Source organism: Hemitrygon akajei, chromosome 24, assembly GCF_048418815.1.
Source record: "Hemitrygon akajei chromosome 24, sHemAka1.3, whole genome shotgun sequence".
Lineage (NCBI taxonomy): Eukaryota > Metazoa > Chordata > Chondrichthyes > Myliobatiformes > Dasyatidae > Hemitrygon > Hemitrygon akajei.
This window is the reverse complement of record NC_133147.1, coordinates 5,901,590-5,925,069: the sequence shown is the minus strand read 5'-3', so window position 1 is coordinate 5,925,069 and position 23,480 is coordinate 5,901,590. Positions and strand designations below refer to the sequence as shown.

The 23,480-nt window shown below is 49.4% G+C and overlaps 1 protein-coding gene across 6 annotated transcripts in view; it reads right to left on the bottom strand.

Moving 5' to 3' along the window:
- The window catches only part of cdk20 (cyclin dependent kinase 20), a 135,916-nt gene that overhangs the window by 60,288 nt on the left and 52,148 nt on the right, over positions 1–23,480 (bottom strand). For 2 of the 6 annotated variants that reach the window (XR_012096188.1, XM_073028252.1), the window contains one exon: positions 10,997–11,176. Coding sequence is in view for 2 of the 6 variants with exons in the window: in XM_073028252.1 (XP_072884353.1) it covers positions 10,997–11,103 (107 nt within the window). In the remaining 4 variants the exon portion in view is untranslated. The other 4 variants (XR_012096187.1, XR_012096186.1, XM_073028253.1 and 1 more) reach the window with 4 other exon arrangements.

Here is a 23,480-nt window from a genome sequence, read left to right as displayed (position 1 = left end):
TATAGGGGAGAATGGGGGTTACAGAGACGGTGAGGGGTGTAAAGGCTGGACTGGGTCGCAGAGACAGGGAGCCTAGAGGAGGTTAAAGAGGGAACAATGTATAGACTTGAGGAGTTACAGAGGCAGAGAGGGTAAGAGGAGGACACAGAGGGTTTTGGGGAGGCAGGGAATTCACAAAGATGGAGGGGGGTTGTTACAGAGACGGAGGGATGTAAGAGAGGGAGGGGTGTAGGGGAGAGAGGGGTTAGAGAGACAGGGAGGGGTGTAGGGGCTGCAGAGTGTCACAGAGATGGGAAAGACAGTTAGGGAATGGAGGGGGTTTTAGTGATGGGGAAGGGTGTATGGATGGGGGGGTGTATAGACCAGAGGGGGTTCAAGGCTTTGGACAAATGTCAATGTTACTACACCAAAAGCTGGAGTGAGTCGGCAAATGCAGGGTCAACGGGTGACAGGCTGAGGGCTCTTGGGGATCGGGAGGGGCTCGAGTTTACAGAGGGGAGGGGTGGGGGAATTTCACCGAACTACTGTCCGACTGTCTACTGTCCGAGCGAGAGGGAGGAGGAAGTGACACGCCCAGCTGGTGGAGGCAATAAGCCACTTGCCTTCTCTGCTGAGAAAGCCCTCAGCTTCCCTCCAACTTCCCAACCCAGATCCTCGAACATTCTCGGTGGCATCTACCGGACCCCATCTCTGGTCGGCACAGCGTGACCCGAGCCTCCCCTGCCCTCAACTTTCTCCCGCTTCTCCGCCCCCACCGAACGCTCAGAAATTTGTGGCCTGGCTTCCTGTTGTTTTCTGCCTCCAGTGGGATCTTACTGTGCACCCTCTGCCAGCCCTTTCCTTGGGGGAGGGAGAGGGGGAGGGAGTGGAAGCGACTGGGTGGAGGGGGAAGAGGGGGAACGTGGTTAAAGGCTTTGAGTGAGGGCTTGGGTGAAGGAAGTGAGCCAGCATAAGAGTCAGGCACTGGGAGGGTAGAGTGTGAGGTGGGGGGGGGGTGTCTGGTGGCAGGAAGGGAGGGGGGGGGTAAGAGAAATTAATTGGGAGAGGAGGAGCAGTGGAGGGGTGGGCTAGATTTCACCACCACCGGACCCTAACTGCTCATCACCCCTTCCAACTCCCAGCTAACAGATCCCCGGCAGAGAAGGGGAGAATTTGACCACCCCTCCAAACCCCTCCCCCCCACCCGACCCGGTACACTCGGTTATAGAAAAGGTGACGGAAATCGAGACGGGACCGACTCATTTCAGGCTGCCCAGAGGCTGGTGGTGGGGGGGGGGGCACACCGAGATCAGAAACCGTGGAGATAACAATCTGACAAAAGGAACCAACCTTGTAGAAGCGAGTCACCAGAGAGAGAAGATATGTATTTATAAAACAGGATCCTTGCGCAGGACGCAGCGATAGTCCCTCCACTATCTCCTATCTCTTGGTCCGTAGAACGATATCAGGCAGGCGGGAGCGGGTGATTAGAGCCACTGATATGTGGGTGATAGTTTTATGCTGGCTGGATCGCAGTCAGAAAGGGGAGGTGGGGGGAGTTGGTTAGTGAGAGGCGGAGGGGTGGGGAGGGGGGAGGAGGGAGATTCAGAGAGAGAGAGAGAGAGAGAGCGCGCATGATGGGCTGTCCCATTGACGCTCCGCCTCTTAGGCAGCTAACAGTCTGAAGCCTCGCCCGTCCCAGAGAGCAGGGGTAGTGAGTGGGGAGGCGGCAGGCTCAAGCCTCCAGATCGAGGAGGTGGGTGGGGGGGGGTTCTACCTCCCAGGGCCGATGCCCTCTGAGGTCTCGGCGGCTTCCAGTAGAGACTTTGGTGGGGGGGGGGGGGGTGGTTTCCTCGGTCCTGATCTGACCGTGACACAGACACAAATGCAGCTTTTGGTCACCGTGCTGCAGGAAAGATGTTACTAAATTGGAAAGAATGCAGGAAAAAAGATTACTGGCATGATGCTAGGACTTTTAGAACATCAGAAAGTACAACACAGTACAGGCTCTTCAGCCCACGATGATGTGCCTACTCCAAGATCAATATAAACCTTCCCTCCACATAGCCTCTCATTTTTCTATCATCCGTCTGTCTACCTAAGAGTCTTGTAAGTGTCCCTAATGTGTCTGCCTGTCCCTCCACCCCTGGCAGGACGTTCCATGGACCCACCACTCTGTGTGTAAGGAAACTTAGCTCTGGCTTTCCCCCTAAACATTCCTCCTCTCAGTGGATTTCCTCTGGTCTTGGCTGCTGCCGCCCCGGATAAAAGGCACCGGCTGTCTGCTCCGTCTGTGCCTCCCATAATCTTATACACCTCTATCAAGTCACTCCAAAGAGAAAAGCCTTGGCTCCCCCAGCCTTTCCTCTGATCTGGGTAAATCTCCCCTGCAGCTTCTCGTCACTGAACCGAATAATTGAAGGTTCCAAGAAGCGAACAGTTGAAGGGCAGTAGCTGTTCTTGAACAAGAGAAAGTTAGGGCAGTTCAAGCCCTTCTGCCCATGTCACTGTGCTGGCCCTTTAACCCACTCTAAGATCAATTTAACCCTTCCCTCCTTTACCCCTCCATTTTTCTTTCACCCACGTGCCATACTTAATAAGAGTTCCAGGCACTCTGTGTGGAAAGGCCTACCTCTGACAGCCCCCGAAACTTTCCTCCACTCAGCTTAAACAGATATCCACTGGTATTGGCCGTTGCAGCCTGTCCACGCTGTCTACGCCTCTCATCATCTTGCACACCTCTGCCAAGTCGGCACTCATCCCCTTTGCTCTGAAGAGGAAAGGCCTGGCTGGCTCACCCTATCCCACGTCACTAAAACAAGCTATCTGGTCAAAGTCATATTGCAGCTACGTGGGAGAGACACATATTCACAGCGTGGCTATGTGAGCGCTCAGAGGCCAGGGATCCTCAGTAAAGTAACTCACCTCCCAACTCCCCTAAACCATTAACCCGTCTACACAGCACGAGAGCATGGACCAATTCCAAGCCTGGAGTCTTTCGTCATATTCCTAACTCATAGATGGGAGAGATATGACACGGTGGATGTGGAGTGCATGGACTAACTCCACCCAGGCAACTGGGAAAGTGTTCCATCACATTCCTGACTTGTAGATGGGGCAGAGGTAACGTGTCTCATCACACTCCTGCCTTACAGATGGGGAAGAGATAATGTGTCCTGTCACACTCCTGACTTATAGATGAAGCAGAGGTAATGTGGCGGATGTGGAGTGTGTGGACTAACTTCACCCAGGGAAGTGGAGAGTGTCTTGTAGAGGAGGGAGAGGGGGAAGATAATAATGTGGATGTGAAGTGCCTGGACTAACTTCGCCCAGGCAAGTAGGCTGTATTCCATCACACTCCTGACTCGAGCGTTATAGACGGGTTATTGGCTTTGGGGAGCTAGTCTCCCTAGGATCCCTGGCCTCTGAGCTGCTTGTGTAACCAAACTGGTGGATGATGGCAATATGACACTGACCAGATTTCTTGTTTGAGTGATGTGGGGCGATAGGGAAACTACAGGATGAAAATGCCTCAGCTCCACCTGGAACAGAATATAGCATGTGAACTGGCCCTTTGGCCCAACCCGTCCGTGCTGCCCAGCCAGTAATTTGGCCCGCAGGACTCGTATCCTCTCCTTTCTGTGTACTTATCTAGACGGCTTTTTGTGTGCACATCTCAACCACTATTTCTGGCAGCTCATTCCAAATACACACCACCCTTATGTGTGAAGAAACTTCCCCTGATGTCCCTTTTAAATCTTACTGATACCCTCTTTCTCCCTGGGAAAAAGACTATCTGCTTTTGCTCTTAATTTAACCCCCCCCCCCCCCCCACCCACCACAAGTTTACATACTTCTATTGGGTCACTCCTGAGGGCTGCACGGTAGCACAACACTTTACAATGTAAACAACCTGGGTTCAATTCCCATCACTGCTGGTAAGGACCTTGTAGGTTCTCCCCGTGACTGTGTGGGTGTCCTCCGGTGCTCCAGGTCCAAAGACATGCCGGTTGGTTGGTTAATTGGTCATTGTAAATTGTCTTGTGATTAGGCTAGGATTAAATCAGGGGATTGTTGGGAGGCGTGGCTCGAAGGGCCAGAAGGGCCTCAGTAATTTTTTTTAAAATGTCCTATGCTCGAGGGAATAAACCATTAAACTCATAGGAGCAGAATTAGGCCATTCAGTCCATCAAGTCAGCTCGACCATTCCATCATGGCTGATATATTTTCGCTGTCATCTTCATTCTCCTGCCTTCTCCCCGTAACATTTGACACCCCGATTAATCAAAAAACTATTAACCTCCGTTTTAAAGATACCCAATGCCTTGGCCACCACAGATGTGACAATGAATCCCACAGATTCACCACCCTCTGGCTAATGAAATTCCTCCTCATCTCTGTTCTAAGGTTCAAAGTAAATTTATTATCAAAGTCTCCATATACAATCCTGAGATTCACTCTCTTGTGGGCATACTCAGTAACTCCATAATAGAATAATAACCATAATAGAATCAGTGAAAGACAGCGTCAACTTGTACATTCAACCAGTATGCAAAAAACAAGCTGTGTGAATACATAAAAGGAAGAAAGAACAATAATAAATAAATAAGCAATAGATATCAATAACATGAGATGAAGAGTCGTTGAAAGTGAGCCCCTGGGTTGTGGGAACAGTTCAATGATGGGGTAGGTGAAGTTGTCGCCTTTGGTTCAGAAGCCTGATGGTCGAGGGGTAATTACTGTTCCTGAACCTGCTGGTTTGAGTCCTGAGGCTCCTGTACCTCCCTCCTGATGGCAGCAGTGAGAAGACAGCATGTGCTGTGTGGTGGGGGTCCCTGATGATGGATGCTGCTTTGGTGATGGGGAGGGCTTTATCCGTGATGGACTGAGCCATGAACTTCTGAAGCTCTAGTCTCTGCAGCCTCTCCTTGTAACTCAGGCCCCCAAGTCCAGGTGAATCTTTTCTGCACTCTTTCTAATCTCCCCACAAACCAAAGGGTGACCAAAACTGGACACATTACTCCAAGTATTAAAGGGATTCTCGAACTAACAACTTTGTCAGTGCCTTGCTGCCTTGGTACTGTGCAGATGAGGTGGTGAACTTGGCAGCTTTGATGATAAGGCCTTGAGGCTTCCGTTTCTGCTGACCGAAGGGGTGTCCACCAAGTCTGACAACAAATACCACAGCCTGGGTTTAACTCTGGGACTCCACCCATCCGACTCCACATTATAGAACACTACAGCACAGTACAAGCCCGAGTTTTTAACCTTTCCCTTACAACTAAGAGTCACTTAAATATCCCTAATATATCTGCCTCTAGAATTATCCCTGGCAGCACCTATGTTACAAAAACCTATCTCTGACATCCCCCCTGTTTTTTGTTCCAATCACCTTAAAATGTTTGCCCTTTTGTGTTAGCCCTTCTGCCCTGGGAAAAAGTCTCTGGCTGTCCACACCATCTATGGCTCCTATCGTCTAATACACCTCTGTCAAGTCACCTCTCATCCTCCTTCACTCCAGAGTGAAAAGCTTACTCAACCTTTCCTCATAAGACGTGCTCTCTAATCCAGGCAGTGTCCTGGTAAGTCTCCTCTGCACCCTCTCTAAAGCTTCCACACCCTTCCTATGGTGACCAGAAATGAGCACAATACTCCAACTGTGGTCTAACTAGGGTTTTATGGAGCTGCAACATTACTTTATGGCTCTTGAACTCAGTCCTCCAACCAACAAAGGACGAAACACCTTCTTAACCACCCCCCCAACCAACTTTCGGCAAGATGGTGACATGGTCGGATGCAACAGCTTTTACGATGTCAACCTAAGGTGTTATTGTCCTTTTTTAATGTATTTTTTTACTATCACATGACCCTGCCGGACTGCAGATCTACCTCATCAGCGAGTCGCTCGCTGGCAGAGAAACTGAAGGAGCTGGACTTCGTATGGACCGCGGTGCTGACTGAGACAGAGAGACGTCAGAGGAGTCAGTGCGCGAAGGAGGCGTGCAGTCTAACAGCGAGCGCTCATCTTAGTCGTGATCGCAGGACCCAGTTGGACATTGGTGGCGTGGAATGCCGCAAGTCCGGTTCACCGCTTTATTGGCGAACGGTGGGGGAGCTACGTGGCCTCAGTCGCAGTGAGGACTAGACCTCAAGCGTGGTGCTGCTGGTTTGCAGCCTCCCGGGGGAGGAGGTGTCAGAGTCAGGTGCTTCGATGGAGTGTCTGAAGTGGTGAGATGCGGCGTCAATGCTGGAATCCGTGCTCCAACCCCCCTCCCTCCCCCTATCCAAGGGTTCGCTCGGCAGAAGACAAGCTGCCCTGTTCGACTGTAGACTCAGGGACTTGGACTATATTTTTTTGTGTGATTGTAGTTTCCTGTTATATTATACGTGCTTTGTGCTGTGTTTTGCACCTTGGTCCCGGAGTGACGCTGTTTCATTTAGCTGTATTCATGTATGGTTGAATGGGAAGTAAACTTGAACTTGCATGGCAGCTTCGAGCGATCTATAGACATGACCCCAAAAGCATCCCGCCGCTAATTTTGTAATCTGCATCAAGTTCAACCTGAATCACTTCACACTTTTCCAGGGCGATTTCCACCTGCATCGTATTAGTGTCCCGTTGTAACCTACGTCAAGCTTCTGAACTGTCCACAACACCGCCAACCTTCGTGTCATCTAGGCCTCATATGGAGCCAGTGATCATTAATGGAGAATGTGTGGAGCAGGTTAAGACCTACAAGTATCTGGGAGTACAGTTAGACGAGAAGCTAGACTGGACAGCCAACACAGATGCCTTGTGCAGGAAGGCACAGAGTCAAATGTACTTCCTAAGAAGGTTGGCGTCATTCAATGTCTGTAGTGAGATGCTGAAGTGGTTCTATAGGTCAGTTGTGGAGAGCGCCCTCTTCTTTGTGGTGGCGTGTTGGGGAGGAAGCATTAAGAAGAGGGACGCCTCACGTCTTAATAAGCTGGTAAGGAAGGCGGGCTCTGTCGTGGGCAAAGTACTGGAGAGTTTAACATTGGTAGCTGAGCGAAGGGCGCTGAGTAGGCTACGGTCAATTATGGATAACTCTGAACATCCTCTACATAGCACCATCCAGAGACAGAGAAGCAGTTTCAGCGACAGGTTACTATCGATGCAATGCTCCTCAGACAGGATGAAGAGGTCAATACTCCCCAATGCCATTAGGCTTTACAATTCTACCGCCAGGACTTAAGAACTTTTTAAAGCTATTATTAATGCTTTTTGAGATGGTGATTTAGATGCATATCATATTTTTTTTACTGAGTTAAGTATTGTATGTAATTAGTTTTGCTACAACAAGTGTATGGGACATTGGAAAAAAGTTGAATTTCCCCATGGGGATGAATAAAGTATCTATCTATCTATCTATCTATCTATCTGCAAACTTACTATCTCACCCTTCCACCACCTCATCCGCTATCTGCCTGTCTAAGAGTCACGTAAATGTCCCTAATGTATCTGCCTCTAACACCACCCCTGGCAGCACATTCCACTTTGAGTGTAAAAGATCCCTCCTCTACACTCCTCCAATTACCTCAACAGTTTGCCCCCCTTGTATGAGAGAAGGATCAACACCTTCCATTTAAAGTGCCTTCATCACATCTTGGGTGTCTCCTGGAGTGACAGAGTACCCACTGCTGAGGCTCTCTCTGGTGCTGGTTTCCCTAGCATATACACCCTGCTCTGGCAGCGTAGGTGCCCCTGGCTGGGCCATTTCTGCTGCATCCCAAAAGACGTCCTCTACGGCGAGCTTGCTTCAGCCGAGAGAATCACTGGCTGCCCGCAACTGCGCTACAAGGATGTCTGAAAGTGAGTCATGAGTCAAGTTCAAAGTAAAATTTATTATCAAAACACATATACATTACCATATACAACCCTGAGATTAATTTTCCTGCAGGCATAGTCAGCAAATCTGTAGAATAATAACAATAATGGGACCAATCAGAGTGCAGAGGACAACAAACTGTGCAAATGCAAATGCAAATATAAATAAATATAATGAGAACACAAGATAAAGAGTACTTGAAGTGAGATCATTGGTTGTAGGAACATCACAATGATGGGGCAAGTGAGTGGAGTTGTCCCCTTTTGTTCAGGAACCTGATGGTTGAGGGGTAGTAACTGTCCTTGAACCTGGTGGTGTGAGACCTGAGGCTCCTGTACCTTCTACCCGATGGCAGCAGCGAGAAAAGAGACTGGCCTGGGTGATGAGGATCTCTGATGATGGATGCTGCTTTCCTACAGCAGCATTTCATGTAGATGCGCTCAGTGGTTGAGAGGTCTTTACCTGTGATGGACTGGGCCGAACAACATCGAGTCCTGGGAGGAACCTGCAGCCGTCCGCACCAGATGGAGAAGCACTCTGAAACAACGCCCTAAGTCAGGTGAGGAAAAATCCCTGAAAGTGGTAGGAGACAAACTGGCCCATTGAAAGGAACGCTGCACCCCCAGCGGAGCTGGCACCAGATGCAGATGCCACCTTTGCAACACTCGCTTGGTCTCGTCAGCCACAGATGGCGCTGCTCCGAAAGCAGCTTCCACGGAGACCTTGGCCAACTGAGGGCCACCCCCATGCCCTCTCGTATAAGCCATTTCTGCCCTAGGGAAAAGTCTCCGGCTGTCCAAGACGTAGTTCACTCAACCTGTCCTCTTATGACATGCATGGACCACCGTGTGGTGGTGTAGCCGTGACAGCACCAGCAATGAACATCTGGGGTTCGATTCTCCTCGCTGTGTGACCGGCTGCTCCCACATTCCACAGACATACAGTTTGGGTTAGTAAGTTTTGGGAATGCTATGCTGGTGCCAGAAGCCTGGCACTACCTACGGGGCTGCCCCCAGCACATCTTCAACGCAAGCGACACATTTCACTGTGCGTTTTAACATACATTTGACAAATAAAGCTCCTCTTTAAAATCTCTAACACAAGAGGTTCTGCAGGTGCTGGAAATCCAGAGTAACACACACAAAATGCTGGAGGGGCTCAGAAGGTCAGGCAGCATCTATGGAAATGAATAAACAGTCGGCGTTTCAGGCTTAGGCCTTTCATCAGGACTGGAAAGGAAGGGCTAAGACGCTAGAATAACAAGGTGCCGGGGGAGGAGAATGAGGGCAAGCTAGAAGGTGATAGGAGAAGCCAGCTGGGTGGGGGGGGGGGCCTTAAGTAAGAAGCTAGGAGGTGATAGGTGGAAAAGGCAAAGGGCTGGAGAAGAAGGAACCTAATTAGGAGAGGAGCATTGACTGTGGGAGAAAGTGAAGGAGGAGAGACACCAGCAAGGTGAGGAGAAGTGGTAAAAGGCCAGAGTGGGGAAATAAAGAAGAGGGGGAGGCAGAGGGGAGAAAAGATCACCAGAAGTTGGAGAAATCAATGTTCATGCCTTCAGGTTGGAGACTACCTGGACGGAATATGAGGTGTTGCTCCTCCATTCTGAGAGTGCCCTCATCACGGCAGAAGAGGAGGCCACAGATGAACATGTCAGAACAGGAATGGGGGAACTGAAATGGTTGACCACCGGGAAATTCCACTTTTTTGCGGATGGAGCTTGAGATGGTTAAAATCTTTAATCCAGGCTGCGTCCTGGTAAATCTCCTCTGCACCCTCTCCAAAGCTCCCACGTCCTTCCTATAATGAGGTGACCAGAACTGAACATAAGACTCCAAGCGCAGTCTGATCAGCTTTTCACAGAGCCACAACGTAGGTTGTGCACTCCACCGACAACCCCTGTGACTTTTAATGTCTGCGTGTTACCTCCCCTTCCTCTTCACCATCTCCACCATAAGGTGGACAACCCAAGTCCCTGGCCGTTCCAGCGCCTCTCCTCCACAGCTGCCCCAAGGCTCAGACAACCCTTCTGATCTGCAGTGAACAAATCTCCACACCGTACGTCATATATCTGCATCCTTTACAACTAAAGCAATTGCCATTTTAAAGCTCATGTCTAACCACCACACAAAGCGTGTTTTCCTGCTGGCCACCTACTTCAGTTCAATCTCCCATTCTGCCATGTCGGTCCGTGGCCTCCTCTACTACCGCAATGAGGTTGGAGGAGCAACACCTCAAATCTGTCTGGGTAGCCACCAGCCTGACAGCATGAACATCGATTTCTTTAACTTCTGGTAATTTATCTCCCCTCTTTTTCCATTACCTATTCTGGCTCCCTTCCTACCCCTTCTCTTCTCCTTACCTGCCCAATGCCTCCCTTTGGAGCCCCTCCCTCCTTCCCTTTCTCCAATGGTCCACTCCCCTCTCCTTTCAGATTCCTGCTTCTTCAGCCTTTACCTCTTTGACCTACCACCTCCCAGCTTCTTATTTTACTCTCCCTCCCTCACCTGGTCTCACCTATTACCTACCAGCTTGTAGTCCGTCCCCTCCCCTCCCACCTTCTAATTCTGGTTTCTGCCGTCTTCCTTTCCAGTCCTGATGAACAGTCTCAGCCCAGAACTCGTCTATAAACTTGCTCCATTATTTTCCTCCATAGATGCTACCTAGTTGAGTTCCTCTGGTATTTTTTGTGTTTCTCTGAATTTCTTGCATTTGTAGTGTTTTAGACCGTAAAACCATAAGACATAGGAGCAGAATCAGGGCCATTCGGCCCATCAAGTCTGCTCTGTCATTCCAACATGGCTGATTTACTTTCCTTTTCAACCCCATTCTCCAGTCTTCTCCCCATTACCTTTGACACCTTGAATAATCAAGAACCTATTAACCTCCGCTTTAAATATACCCAATGGTGGCCTCCACAACCATCTGTGGCAATGAATTCCACAGATTTGTTACCAACTGGCCAAAGAAATTTCTCCTCATCTCTGTCTTAAAGGACTTTGTTCTACTCTGAGGCTGTGTCCTCTGGTCCTAGACTCTGCACCATAGGAAATACCCTCTCTATGTCCACTCTATCTAGGCCTTTCAATGTTCAATAGGTTTCAATGAGATCCCCCTTCATTCTTCTAAACTCCAACAAGTACAGGCCCGGTTTTGGAAGTCAGGCTTACCAGGAGTCGCTCAAGACAGTTGGCCGTTCTGCCTGCTCCTCGGACCTCGCTAGCTGTGCACTCCATCTGTGAAGGACTTCGGGGGCAGGATTAGAAAACGGTGGCATGCCCAGTTATCAGCAGGGGGCAGGGAGAGATGGAGAGAGTGATTCCTCTGGCTCCAAACCCAGAATCGACAGGCTGCAAAGCAAACAGAAAGGTGCGGCCGTTACAGACGTCAATGGCATCATGGGTCCATTCAGTTCCCTTCAGCACAGGTAAAGTGCTCCCCACCACTGAGCACCTCTACAAGGAGTGTTGTAGCAGGAAAGCAGCATCCATCATCAAGGCCCCCCACCATCCAATCCATGCCCTCTTCTCACTGCCATCAGGCTCCTGAACCAGCGTGGATAACTTCTCTCATCTCAACACTGAACTGATTCCACAACCTACAGACTCACTTTCAAGAACTCGTTACAACTCTCGTTCTCAGTGTTGTATTTTTATTTACTGAGTCTGTATTACTTTGCCCATTGGTTGTTTGTCAGTCTTTATGTCTAGTATTCTTTATTTTTCCTGTAAATGCCTGTAAGAAAATAAATCTAATAGCATGATGCTCCCTTGTCACCATCTTTCTCTCAGCACTGTCCCTCCAGCGGCACCCCTCCCACAGTGCAGCGCTCCCTCTTCGGCGCTCTAAGCTTAGACCGGAATAGCTTCCATTTGTGTGTCAGCCGACGGCCTCCTGTCTATGACAGCTCACTTGATTACATGCCACAGTCCTCTGCGGATATGAGGGAGGCATCACGCTGGTGTGCAGACGGGAATTGGGAGTGCTTGTGCATGAGTCGCAAAAGGTTGGTTTGCAGGTGTAGCAGGTTATCAAGAAGACAAATAAAATGTGGCCCTTCAGTGCTCGTCCGTTCATTACCTGCCTTGATGTATAACACAGGCAATCATGGTCTTTCCGTGACCGTGACTGTTCTTGGCAATTTTTCTACAGAAGTGGTTTGCCATTGCCTTCTTCTGGGCAGTGTCTTTACAAGACGGGTGACCCCAGCCATTATCAACACTCTTCAGAGATTGTCTGCCTGGCGTCAGTGGTCGCATAACCGGGACTTGTGATCTGCACCGGCTGCTCAAACGACCATCCACCACCCGCTCCCATGGCCTCACAGGATTCTGATCAGATGTAGATGCTACACCTTGCCCAAGGGTGACCTGCAGGCCAGTGGAGAGAAGTGCCTTATGCCTCCTTTGGTAGAGATGGATTTCACCCTGCCACATGGCTGGATGGATTCAATTGAAGACCAGGGAAATGATGCTGCAACCTGGCACTTTTGTGATCTCCTGGGAGATTCCGCGGACTAGATTCTCAAGGGTACAGGTATGGCTGGGACGGCCGTCACTGAGGGTGGACGCTACGTCGTGGCCTGGCAGCTGAAGATGAGCCCGTGCTCAGCTCCATTACCTCCTGCCGATTAAAGTGTCGAGCAAGGTTAAAAATCTTCGAGGACGAGGGTGGAAAACGGACAGACGATCAGCGCGGTCTGCCTGTGCTTGGCTGGTCTCCTCCTCTCCTCGCTACTACCATCGGGCTCTTGGACCGGCTTCACTTGCCTCGGCGCTGAACAGGCTCCACGGAAGACACTGAAGTTCAAGTTCCTTGTGTTCTTGTTTTCTGTTTTTCTTCACTACTTGCGCAACTCTTTTGCAAATTGGATATGCGGCGATCTTGTGTGTTTTTCAGAGAATTCTACTGTGTTTCTTTGCTTTGTGAGTGCCTGCAAGAAGAAGAATTGCAAAGTTGTTTCTGCTATACACACTTCGATAATAAATTTGAACTACACTGGTGCGATCACTGGAGCCGAGTACGACGGGTTGTCTATTGCTGGGTCCTCAGGTGGCTGGGGAGGCCAATCTGGGACTGACATGTTCTAGTAAAGTGTGGGCAAGATGAGTGGTGGCTGGGTCCTTTGGTCGTTCAGTCTCTCCTTTCACTTGTTCTCTGCGGCACAGCGTGGTGGTTCTCGTGTGGCTCAGCTCCCTCTTGAACAGATTTCCTCCAGGAGCTTCTATTCAGTGCAATGTCTTCCCCGTCTTCAGACATCACGTTGGGATTTCTTCAGGCTGATACTGATGTTGTTTCTTAAGCGCCTCCTTCGCCCACCAGGGGCCCGCTGAGCGTCCGTTAACGGGGAGTTCAGGACCTATTTGCGGAAGTCTGAGTTAAGCACCCGGATGATATCAGGGTACAGGTGAGGTCGCACCTGTACCTCACCTGTACCCGTGACATTCTGGCCGATACACTGACCTTGGAGGTCGTGTAGAGGAGGTTTCACCAAGTTGATTCTAGAGATACGGGGTTTTGTATTCTGAGCAGAGATTGAGTTGCCTGCATTATAATCACTGGGATTCAAAAGAATGAGAAAGAAGCATACAAAATTATGAAAGGGATAAAGGCAGAGGCAGAGAAGTTGTTTCCACTGCTAGGTGAGACTAGAACTAGGGGACATAGCCTCAAGATTCGTGTGAGTATATTTGTGGCAGAGACAAAGAGAAACTATTTTCCCCAAACAGTAGTGAATCTGTGGAATTCCCTGGCCAAGGAGGCAGCAGGGGCTATCTTGATGAATACATTTAAGACACAGTTAGATAGATTTTTGCATAACAGGGGAATGGGCAGGCAGGTGGAGCTGAGTCCATGGCCAGATAGCCATGATCTTATTGAATGGTGGAGTGAGGCTCAACGGGCCAGACGGCCAACTCCTAGTTCTTCTGTTCTTAAAGGAGGGGAGGTGAGGAGGGAGCACCACACTGTGGGAGGGTCACTGTGGTGAGGGAGCACCGTGCTGTGGGAGGGGTGACAAGAAGAGAGTGCCGTGCTGTGGGAGGAGTGGTGAGGAGGGAGCACCGTGCTGTGGGTGGGGCAGTGAGGAGGGAGCACCGTGCTGTGGGTGGGGCAGTGAGGAGGGAGCACCGCGCTGTTGGAGAGGTGGTGAGGAGGGAGCACTGCGCTGTTGGAGAGGTGGTGAGGAGGGGAGCAATGCGCTTTGGAGAGACAGTGAGGAGCGAGGACTGCACCGTCCCGTGGGGAGGGTCAGTGCGGGGGGAGCACTGTGTTGCTGGAGGGGCGGTGAAGAGGGAGGACTGTGCTGTTGGAGGGGCGTTGAGGATGGGCAATACCCTAAGCCTCAGAACAGTGGGCAGCACAACACTCGATCCCATCCCTTCTTGCACTCCCTCAGGACACTTCGCAACAGGCCCCCACTCCGGAGTACACGAGAGGACTCCCACCAGCTCCTCTCTCCCCCCACCACACACCTCCACCCCAGCAAGGCCAAGGGCAAGAGCCACAGGGACCAAAGGCTTCCTGTAGAGAAAAGAGACGTTGAGGCTGAATCTAACACAAGCAAGAGGCTTGACCGCAAGGGAGACGGTGCGATGGTTAAGTGGGGAAGGAACTCAGAAGGCGATAGTATCATTTATAAATTGGATAAATTTTCTATCGACGTTTCCTACACCACCCTCCCCCCCACCCCCGGTTGAGGAACGGAATTAGTCAACTACTGTAGGCCTCAATGACGCGTTAAACAGCCTTTGTAATCTAGCGAGCGGTTGTACCGAATGGTGGCTGCTCTCAGCCCAATGATGAACCCACCCATCTCTAATAACTGTTTCTTACTGATAAGAGTTTTATCTGATGTACCACAGTCATTGGGTCACAGGCTCACAGAAATCTGAACAGACGTTTTCCCATGGCGGGGGAGGCTGACAGATGTTAACCCCTCTCTCATGAAACTATCTCCGAGGTGTCGTTCACACCTCCTCACCACCACAGACCCTACCCCCCCCCCGCCCTCCCTAATCCCAAGGGTGGTGGGCGGAAACAAAAGTTTGTAGGAAGGTGGGGCACATTCTGCAGGATAGCGTTGGGGGGGGTGAAGGGGGAGCGCCAGGGTGAGGGAGCACCACACACTGTGGGAATGACCACCGTGTGGCAAATACCACACTGTCAGAGGGGTGGTGAAGGAGCACACCCTCCTGTAGAGGGACCGTGCTGAGGGAGGGGCAGTGAGGAGGGAGCACCCAGTCTAGGAATGGCGATGAGGAGGGAGCACCCCACTGTGTGATAGGCAGTGAGGAGGGAGCACCCCACTGTGGGATAGGCAGTGGGGGTACACCCCACTTTGGGATAGGCAGTAGGGAGGGAGCTCCACGCTCCAGGAGGGGCCATGAGAGCAACACACTGTAGGAGGGCCACGCTGGGAGAGAGGTGGCACGGAGGGAGTGCTGTGCCTCAACTGGTGAGGCAAAGAGAGAGCAGTACGCTGCAGGAGGGCCAGTGAAGAGGGAGCACTGCTCTGTGGATTGGGCGGTGAGGAGGGAATCCCGCTCCATGGCGGGGCGATACTGAGGGAGTGTTCCACTGTCAGATAGATGGTGGGGAGAGTGCCACAGTGTGAGGGAACACCGCACTGTGGGATGTTTGATGAAGAAGGAGCACACTTTTTGGGAGGGGCCTGGAGGAGAGAGTGCCACGCTGGGAAAGAGGTGGCACTGAGGGAGTGCTGTGTCTCAGGAGGGGAGTCGAGGAGGGAGCAGCAAGCTGCGGGAGGGGCAGCAAGAATGGAGCAGCATTCTGTGCCAAAGGCAGCAGTCCAGTTGGGGGAAAAAAAGGGCCACGGATAAATTGATCCCTCAATCTCCTCACAACCAACCCTCAAAAGTTCAGTGTAGACTTATTATCAAAGTACATACTTGAGATTCATCTTCTTGTAGGCACAGTAGAGCAAAGAAATATAGACAGTTAATACAGAGAACATGAGCCGGATAGTTGAACTGTTCCTGAGCCTGGTGGTATGGGACCTGAGGCTCCTGTAGCTCCTTCCCGATGGCAGCAGTGAGAAGAGAGCATGGTCTGGATGGTGGGGGTTCTTGATGATGGATGCTGCTTTCTTGAGGCAGCGCTCCTTGCAGATGGGCTCAGTGCTGGGGAAGGCTTTCATCTGTGACTGGACTGGGCTGCAACCATTACTTTTGGTAGGCTTTTCCATATCAGGCTGTACACCGGGTGAATGATCCCCTTAACTCAGGGCCACCACCACCTTCATGCAGCTGGGATATTATTGTACGGACCCCGGCTGTCTGCGGTATTCCAACCAGGAGCTCAGCATGGAAGCACCAGGTGTGGAACGTCACTCGTGGTGGAGGGGAATATGTCTTTCTTTCTTATTGGGATCAGGAGGAACTCAGAAATGTTGAGTCTGTGGAGCTCAGAAATCCTTGGGACCTACAGCTCAGTGAGGCGTCCCTGTGAGAGCGGGACAGGCATCCGCCCTATACCCCAGGCGAGGCTGCCCTAACATCCACCACCCCCAACAGACCTTGGCTTCTCAAAACATCTGCCTTCTGCTCTCAATCATCACCACCCTCTTCTTCCACAGTCCTCAAGGCTCAGGCAAGTCCATAGATCCGACAACCTCATCTGGGGCTTACTCTAAGATGAGATCCTTGGGTTGGGCCCTCCCCAGGGCCTGGGCCTAACATGTTGATGCAATCATAGGATGGCAGGAGGTTGCAAATGACTTTAGAGTTAGCCAGCTCCACCATGGGCAAATCCTTACCCAGCTTTGAGGACGTCTTCAAAAGGTGGTGCATCAAGAAGAACCCCAAGAAAATGGAGGGCTACGTAGGAGGGCAGGGTTAGATTGAGTAGGTTTAAAGGTCAGGGGCCAAAGGGTCTATACTGTGCCATAGTGTTCTATGTTCTAAGGCGGCATCCATCAGTAATGACCCTCACCACCCAGAATGTGCCTCTTCTCATTACTACCATCAGGGAGGAAATAAAGATTTAAAGATTAGCTTCATTTGTCACACGTACATTGAAACATGCAGTGAAATGCGTCATTTGCATTAACAACCATCACAGTGTGAGATTTTTTTAATGTATTTTTATTTATTAAGATACAGGGCAGAATAGGCTGTATTGGCCCTTCAAGCCGCACTTCCCAGCAACCTCCGATTTAACTCCAGCCTTATCACGGGACAATTTACAATGACCGACTAACCTATGTCTTCGAACTGTGAGGGGTGCCGGGGCACCCAGAGGAAACCCGTGCTGTCAGGGGAAAACATACAACCTCCTTACAGACAGCAGCGGGAAGTCACAGCCTACAGAATTGTCACTGTGCTTTCAGGGCCAACAAAGAATGCCCACAATTTACATATATTTCGAGATAGAGCACAGAACAGGCCCCCTGCGACCTGCGCCACCCAGAACCCCCCCAACTTTAAAGCTAGCTCAATCGCGGGACAGTTTACAATGACCAATCAACCTACCGGCTGGTAGGTTAATTAACCCTTAGTGACCTGTAAGTATTTGGAGTGTGGGAGGAAACTAGAGTGCTCGGAGGAAACCCACGCGGTTGAGGGGAGAACATACAGATTCCTTACAGAAGCAGCGTTACGCCAACTGCTACAGTACCATGTTGCTCTGTAGAGAGGCCTGTGGGTGGCACAGGAGCCTGAAAATGCAAGCTGAATGCTTTAGGAAAAGCTTCTTCTCCCCCACCATCAGATTCCTTAACGGTCTAGGTACACCGTCTTGCTATCCTGCTTTTGCACAGTTTATTTATTTATTATGACTGAATAATTTTTATGTCTCACACTGTAGTGCCACTGCAAAACTACAGATAATAAACCCGATTCTGAAAATACAGTGACTCATCTCTAATGGCATTGAAGACCGTTTGGCAGTCCTCTGCCCACGTACCTATTTCATCATGATCCTACTTGTAATTTCTCATAACTTTTCTACACAATCCTTCTCAGTATTGGTAAGAGGAAAGATAAATGGGATCTCTGTGGAGAGGAGCAAAGGGCATCAGGGACTCTGAAAAGGGGTGCTGTCACAGTGAGACATGACATGGATGCCGGTTACCGGTTTCGCAGAATTAGTGTGTTGGCCCTGTCTCTGGGGATTGGCTCTGCCTTTCACACTCTGGGTGTGAATCAGCTGCCCCAGGACACTTCAGCTGAAGAACAATTCCTGTGAAAGTCCCTTATCTCTTGGGGACAGTTGCTTCAGTTCTGGAGGCCACGTGCAGCTGTGGCTAAGGCAGCTGGAAGAATGACAGACGGACTAAACAAATACATATACTCAGTGGCCACTTTATTAGGTGCCTCCTAAAAGTGGCCGTTCAGAGTACATTCATGGTCTTCTGCTGCTGTAGCCCACCCACTTCAAGGTTCAACATGTTGTGCGCTCGGAGATGCTCTTCTGCACATCACTGTTGTAACTTGTGGTTATTTGAGTTACTGTCGCCTTCCTGTCAGCTTGAACCAGTCTGGCCATTCTCCTCTGACCTTTTTCACACACAGAACTGCCGATCGCTGGATTTTCACACCATTCTCTGTGAACTCTAGAACTACCAGGAGATCAGCCGTCTCTGAGATACTCAGACCACCCCGTCTGACAGCAATAACCTCTCCACAGTTAAGGTCACTTAGGTCACAATTCTTCCCCATTCTGCTGTTTGGTCTGAACAACGACCATGTCTGCATGCTTTTATGCATTCAGTTGCTGCTACACGTTTAGCTGATTAGATGATTGCATTAACGAGCTGGTGTACAGGTCTACCTAATAAAGTGGGCACTAAGTGTGGAGTAATTTGTCAAGCCATCATCAGTACTGCTGCCACAAAACAACAAATGTCATGACTCATGCTACAACCCCACAGTTACCCAACTTACAGCTATTATCCAACAACCACCAGGCTCCTGAAGCAGCATAGATAACTTCACTCACCTCAACTCCAAACTGATTCCACAACCTATGGACTCTATTTCAACTCTACACTTTACAAAGCTTCTTTTTAAAAAAATATTACTTGCACAATTTGTCTTCATTTACACATTGGCTCTCAGATTTCATTTATGTATAGGTTTTTATAAATTCTATGGTATTTCTTTAATACCTGCAGGAAAATGAATCTTAGGGTAGTATATGGTGACAATAAATTTACTTTGACTAGTTGTCAGTGATCACTTTGGTCAAACTATGGCCGTGCATTTTGGTACAAGGTCTAAAGGCATAGACTAATTTCTTACCAAATTTTCTCACTGAGAAAATTCAAAAATTGCAATGAAAAGGGACTTGGAAGTCCTCATAACACACACAAAATGCTAGTGGAACACAGCAGGCCAGGCAGCATCTATAAGGAGAAGCACTGTCAACATTTCGGGCTGAGACCCTTCGTCAGGACTAACTGAAAGGAAAAAAAAGTCCTCATGCAGGATTCCCCAAAGCAGAGGTTCCCAACCTGGGGTCAACTGACCCCTCAGTTAATGGTAGGACCATAGCATAAGAAAGGTTGGGAACCCCTGCCCTAAGGGATAACTTGCAGGTTGAGTTGGTAGTAAGGAAGGCAAGTACAATGTTAGCATTCATTTCCAGAGGTCTAGAATATTAAAGCAAGGGTGTAATGCTGATGCTTTTTAAGGCATTGGTCAGACCATGTTCAGAGTAATTGTGAGCAGTTTTCGGCTCCTTGTCTGGGAAAGGATACACTGGGTCCAGAGCAGGTTCACAAGAATGATCGCAGGAATGAAAGTGTTAATTCGTGGGGAGTGTTTGATGGCAATGGGCATGAACTCGCTGGAGTAGAAGAATGAGGGATTACACTGAAGTCTATTGAATACTGAATAGTCTAGATAGAGTGCACGTGGAGAGGATGTGAGGGAGTCTAGGTGCAGAGGGCACAACCTCAAAGTTTAGGGATGTCCCTTCAGAACAGAGATGAGGAGGAATTGCTTCAGCCAGAGGGTGATGAATCAGTGGAATTTATTGCCTCAGACGGTGTGGAAGCCAAATCGTTGGGTATATTTAAAACCAAGGTTGATAGGTTCTTGATTAGTGAGAGCATCAAAGGTTATGGGGAGAAGGCAGGAGAACGGGTTTGAGAAGGTTTATAAATCAACAATGTCCAAATGGTGAAGCAGACATGATTGGCACATTGGCCCAAATCTGCTCCTTTGTCTTATGATTATTGAACAGTTTAAGGATGTCGACCTCCACCATTCTCTCAGGCATTGATCTCCAAAACAAGTCCATGACAGGGCAATTCCTGACTCAGAGAGAAGGGTCATTCAAAGTGCCCGAGACTGGGATAAGCACCTGACAGCCAGCATGGACACAGATGGGGTGAATGGCTTTTCTCTCTGCTGGGTGAATACATTAACGTAACTGAAGGACAGACTGAGTCAGGCATCCATTTCGCTGCTGGTGTTTAGGTCAGCCAAGAAGGTCCTCCATCTTATTCTGTCCTCAGCCATCTTCTCTGTAGTGCCCCTGGTGTGGCTCAGGCTCCTCATTTCTGCCTCTATGGTACAGCACCAAGTTGTCTTTTTTGTCCCCCACGTTCCCTCTGCCCTTCAGGTGTCTTGATGACAGAGTTGGCTTCTCTTCTCATCATATGCCCAATCCATCTCCAACATTTCCTCATGATTTCGGTGGCCATGTCCTCTTGATGGCACTGAAGGAGTACAGTGCGGTTGGGGATCTTTCAAAAAATACTTTGGATTTTCTGAAGGCTCATGGTGTGGAATGATGACAGCTTGGCAAGGTTGCTCTCTGACATGCAACAGCATTCTGACCCATACACGAGTGTTTCTAGCCCTGATGGGTCTGCACTGGATGTTGTCCTTGGTCCCAGCATCCTGCTGAATGATGCTGCCCAGGTAAGTGATTCTGTCAGTGCTGGGTATGTCGAGGCCATACGCCTTGATGGGAGGAGGAGACTCTGCATTCAGGGTCAAGGTCTCAGTCTTTCTCTGGCTGACCCTGAGTCCAGCCTGACCACCAAAGGACAGGGGCTGAGTTTTCTATAGTAATACGAGGTCATCCGCAAAGTTAAGGTCTTCTGAAGGAGAGAAAGGAGTCCACCTATTGGCTCTCTGCTTATCTTTTGTTGTTTGCCTCATAACTCAGTTAATCACCAGATTGAACAACATTCCTGACATTACACAACCTTGCCTGACTCCTGTCTTAACTTCAAAGGTCAAATTGCAGTTGGAAGCTCCAACAGGACCACAAGCCAGTCATGGGGTTTGGAGGCTTGCGTGCCTCAATGACCTGGAGAGCTACGTCGGTTGGAGTCACAGCCTTGTAGGGTCACCCAAAACAAACAGATTAAAGAGTGGTCCACCGGTCCTCCAGGTTCGGGGATTCAGTTTGGGGCCAACAACCCTGACTGCTATAACAAAACAGTTATGGAAAAAGAAATGAAGGCCAGCCTCAGTGGCCACTTTATTAGGTACACATGGACACCCGGTCAGTTATGCAAATATCTGATCAGCCAATCATGTGGCAGGAACTCAATGCATAAAAGCATGCAGACGTGGTCAAGAGGTTCAGTTGTTGTTCAGACCAAACATCCGAGTGGGGAACTCAGAAACTGCTGATCTGCTGCAACAGTGCACAACGGTCTCCAGGGTTTACATAGAATGGTGCGAGAAACACCAGTGAGCCGCAGTTCCGTGGAGGGAAAAGGCTTGCTGATAAGAGAGGTCAGAGGTGAATAGCCAGACTTGTTCAAGCTGATGAGAAAATGACAGTAGCTCAAATAACCATGCGTTACAACAGTGGCGTGCAGAAGAGCATCTCGGAATGCACGCACGTTGAACCTTGAAGTGGATGGGCTACAGCAGCAGAAGATCACAAGGAGTTCTGCCCCTGAACCTAACAAAGGAGGAGAATGGACAGACTGTTTCAAGCTGTCCTCACGAGCTACGCCTCCTGCTTGTGGAAAAATAACTACTCCCAAGGCTGGTATCATACAAGAGTTACTCCGAGATTAATTCCGCTTCTTCGCCATTCAGTTTGTTAGTGATTCAGGTGCCTTCTCTGCTCTGGAAATCGCTTGTTGTCAGCCCCATTAATCATTTACACCCCAGATCCATTTGCAACAATTCAACTTAAGGCTCTTTCTAGCGTCATTCTCAACAGAAAACAGCGTTGGAACCTTTTTCCTGAGAGATAAGGGAGACTATTTTGAGACAAACTTGTTAAAAAAAAGTCTCCTCCTGGTTCTGTATTCTAATTCTCAGTAGAGTTAAATTTAAACGCAATATAATACTACTTGAATTCCCCTTTTATGAATTGAGTTGCTGCCAAATAATTGGCTGATTAGATATTTGCATTGATGTACAGGTATACCTAATACAGCAGCCACTGAGTGCAGGAGGACCAGGCTTAAGATGGGAGAGGAGATGTTTACTAGGAACCTGAGGGGCAACCTTTCCCCGCACAGAGGGTCAAAGTCAAGGTAAAATTTGTTATTATGTTTACCACAGTTCTGTGCAAAAGTCTTAGGCACATAAATATATCTGAGGAGCCTAAAACATTTGCACAGTACTCTAGAATTTTACGTATTACACTGCATTCCTGCAGCTTCAAAACAAAACAAACTTTATGACGTATGCGAGTGATGACAAATATGACTTTGATATTGTGGACTGAGAGTGGGAAGGGGGCAGGGAGAGGGGAATCATGGTTGGGGAAAGGGGAAGGGAGAGGGGAGGGAGTGGGAAGCACCAGAGAGTCATTCTGTAATGATCAATAAACCGATTGTTTGGAATTAAATGACCCAGACTGGTGTCTCAGGGCTGACAGTGTCTGCACACCCACCACCCCCTGCCCCGGCACTCCTTTCCCCCACCCCACTCATCTTCCCCAACATTTGCTCCCAACAGATCTACAAAATCATTTTTGGCTCCACATTCACAAATACCACATTCTGTGCAAAAGTTGTGTGTGTGTGCGTGCGTGTGCGGGTGCACAGTACTGTATGTTACCTTAACCCATGACCTCCAGTTTTAGTCTCACACAACCTCAGTAGAAAAAACTTGCTTGAATTCACCCTATCCATACCAGCCATAATTTTGTACACCTCTATGAAATCTCCCCTTATTCTCCGATGCTGCAGGGAATGAAGTCCTAATCTATTGAACCTTCCCTATAACTGCTTGCATTCACACTGATATGGGTAACACTACAGAAAGTGTCCGACTTTCCTCTTCAGCTCATTCACCTTAACCAGTCACAGAGCGATACAGCAAAGGCACAGGGCCTTTGGCCCAACTCACTACCCCCACCCCCTACACTAATCCCATATCCCTGCGTTAGGACTGCATCCCTCCATATCTTGTCTAAATGCCTGTCTAAGCATCTCTTAAACATTGTGATTAAGTTACCACCAGGTATCGCCATCACTAGAGGTGACAAATCCAAGCATCACCAAACTAGTGTCCTGAGACAGTCACAACTTGGAGCTGAATGCCCTCAAATCTGTGGATGCGTATCGACTTCAGGAGAAACGTGTCTCCTCTCCACCCAGTGACACATCAACAACTCTACAGTCTGCACTGTTTTGACACTCAGGTTCCTGCACATTCTTATTGCACAGGGCCTCATGTGGGAGAACCATATCTCCTTCATTAACAA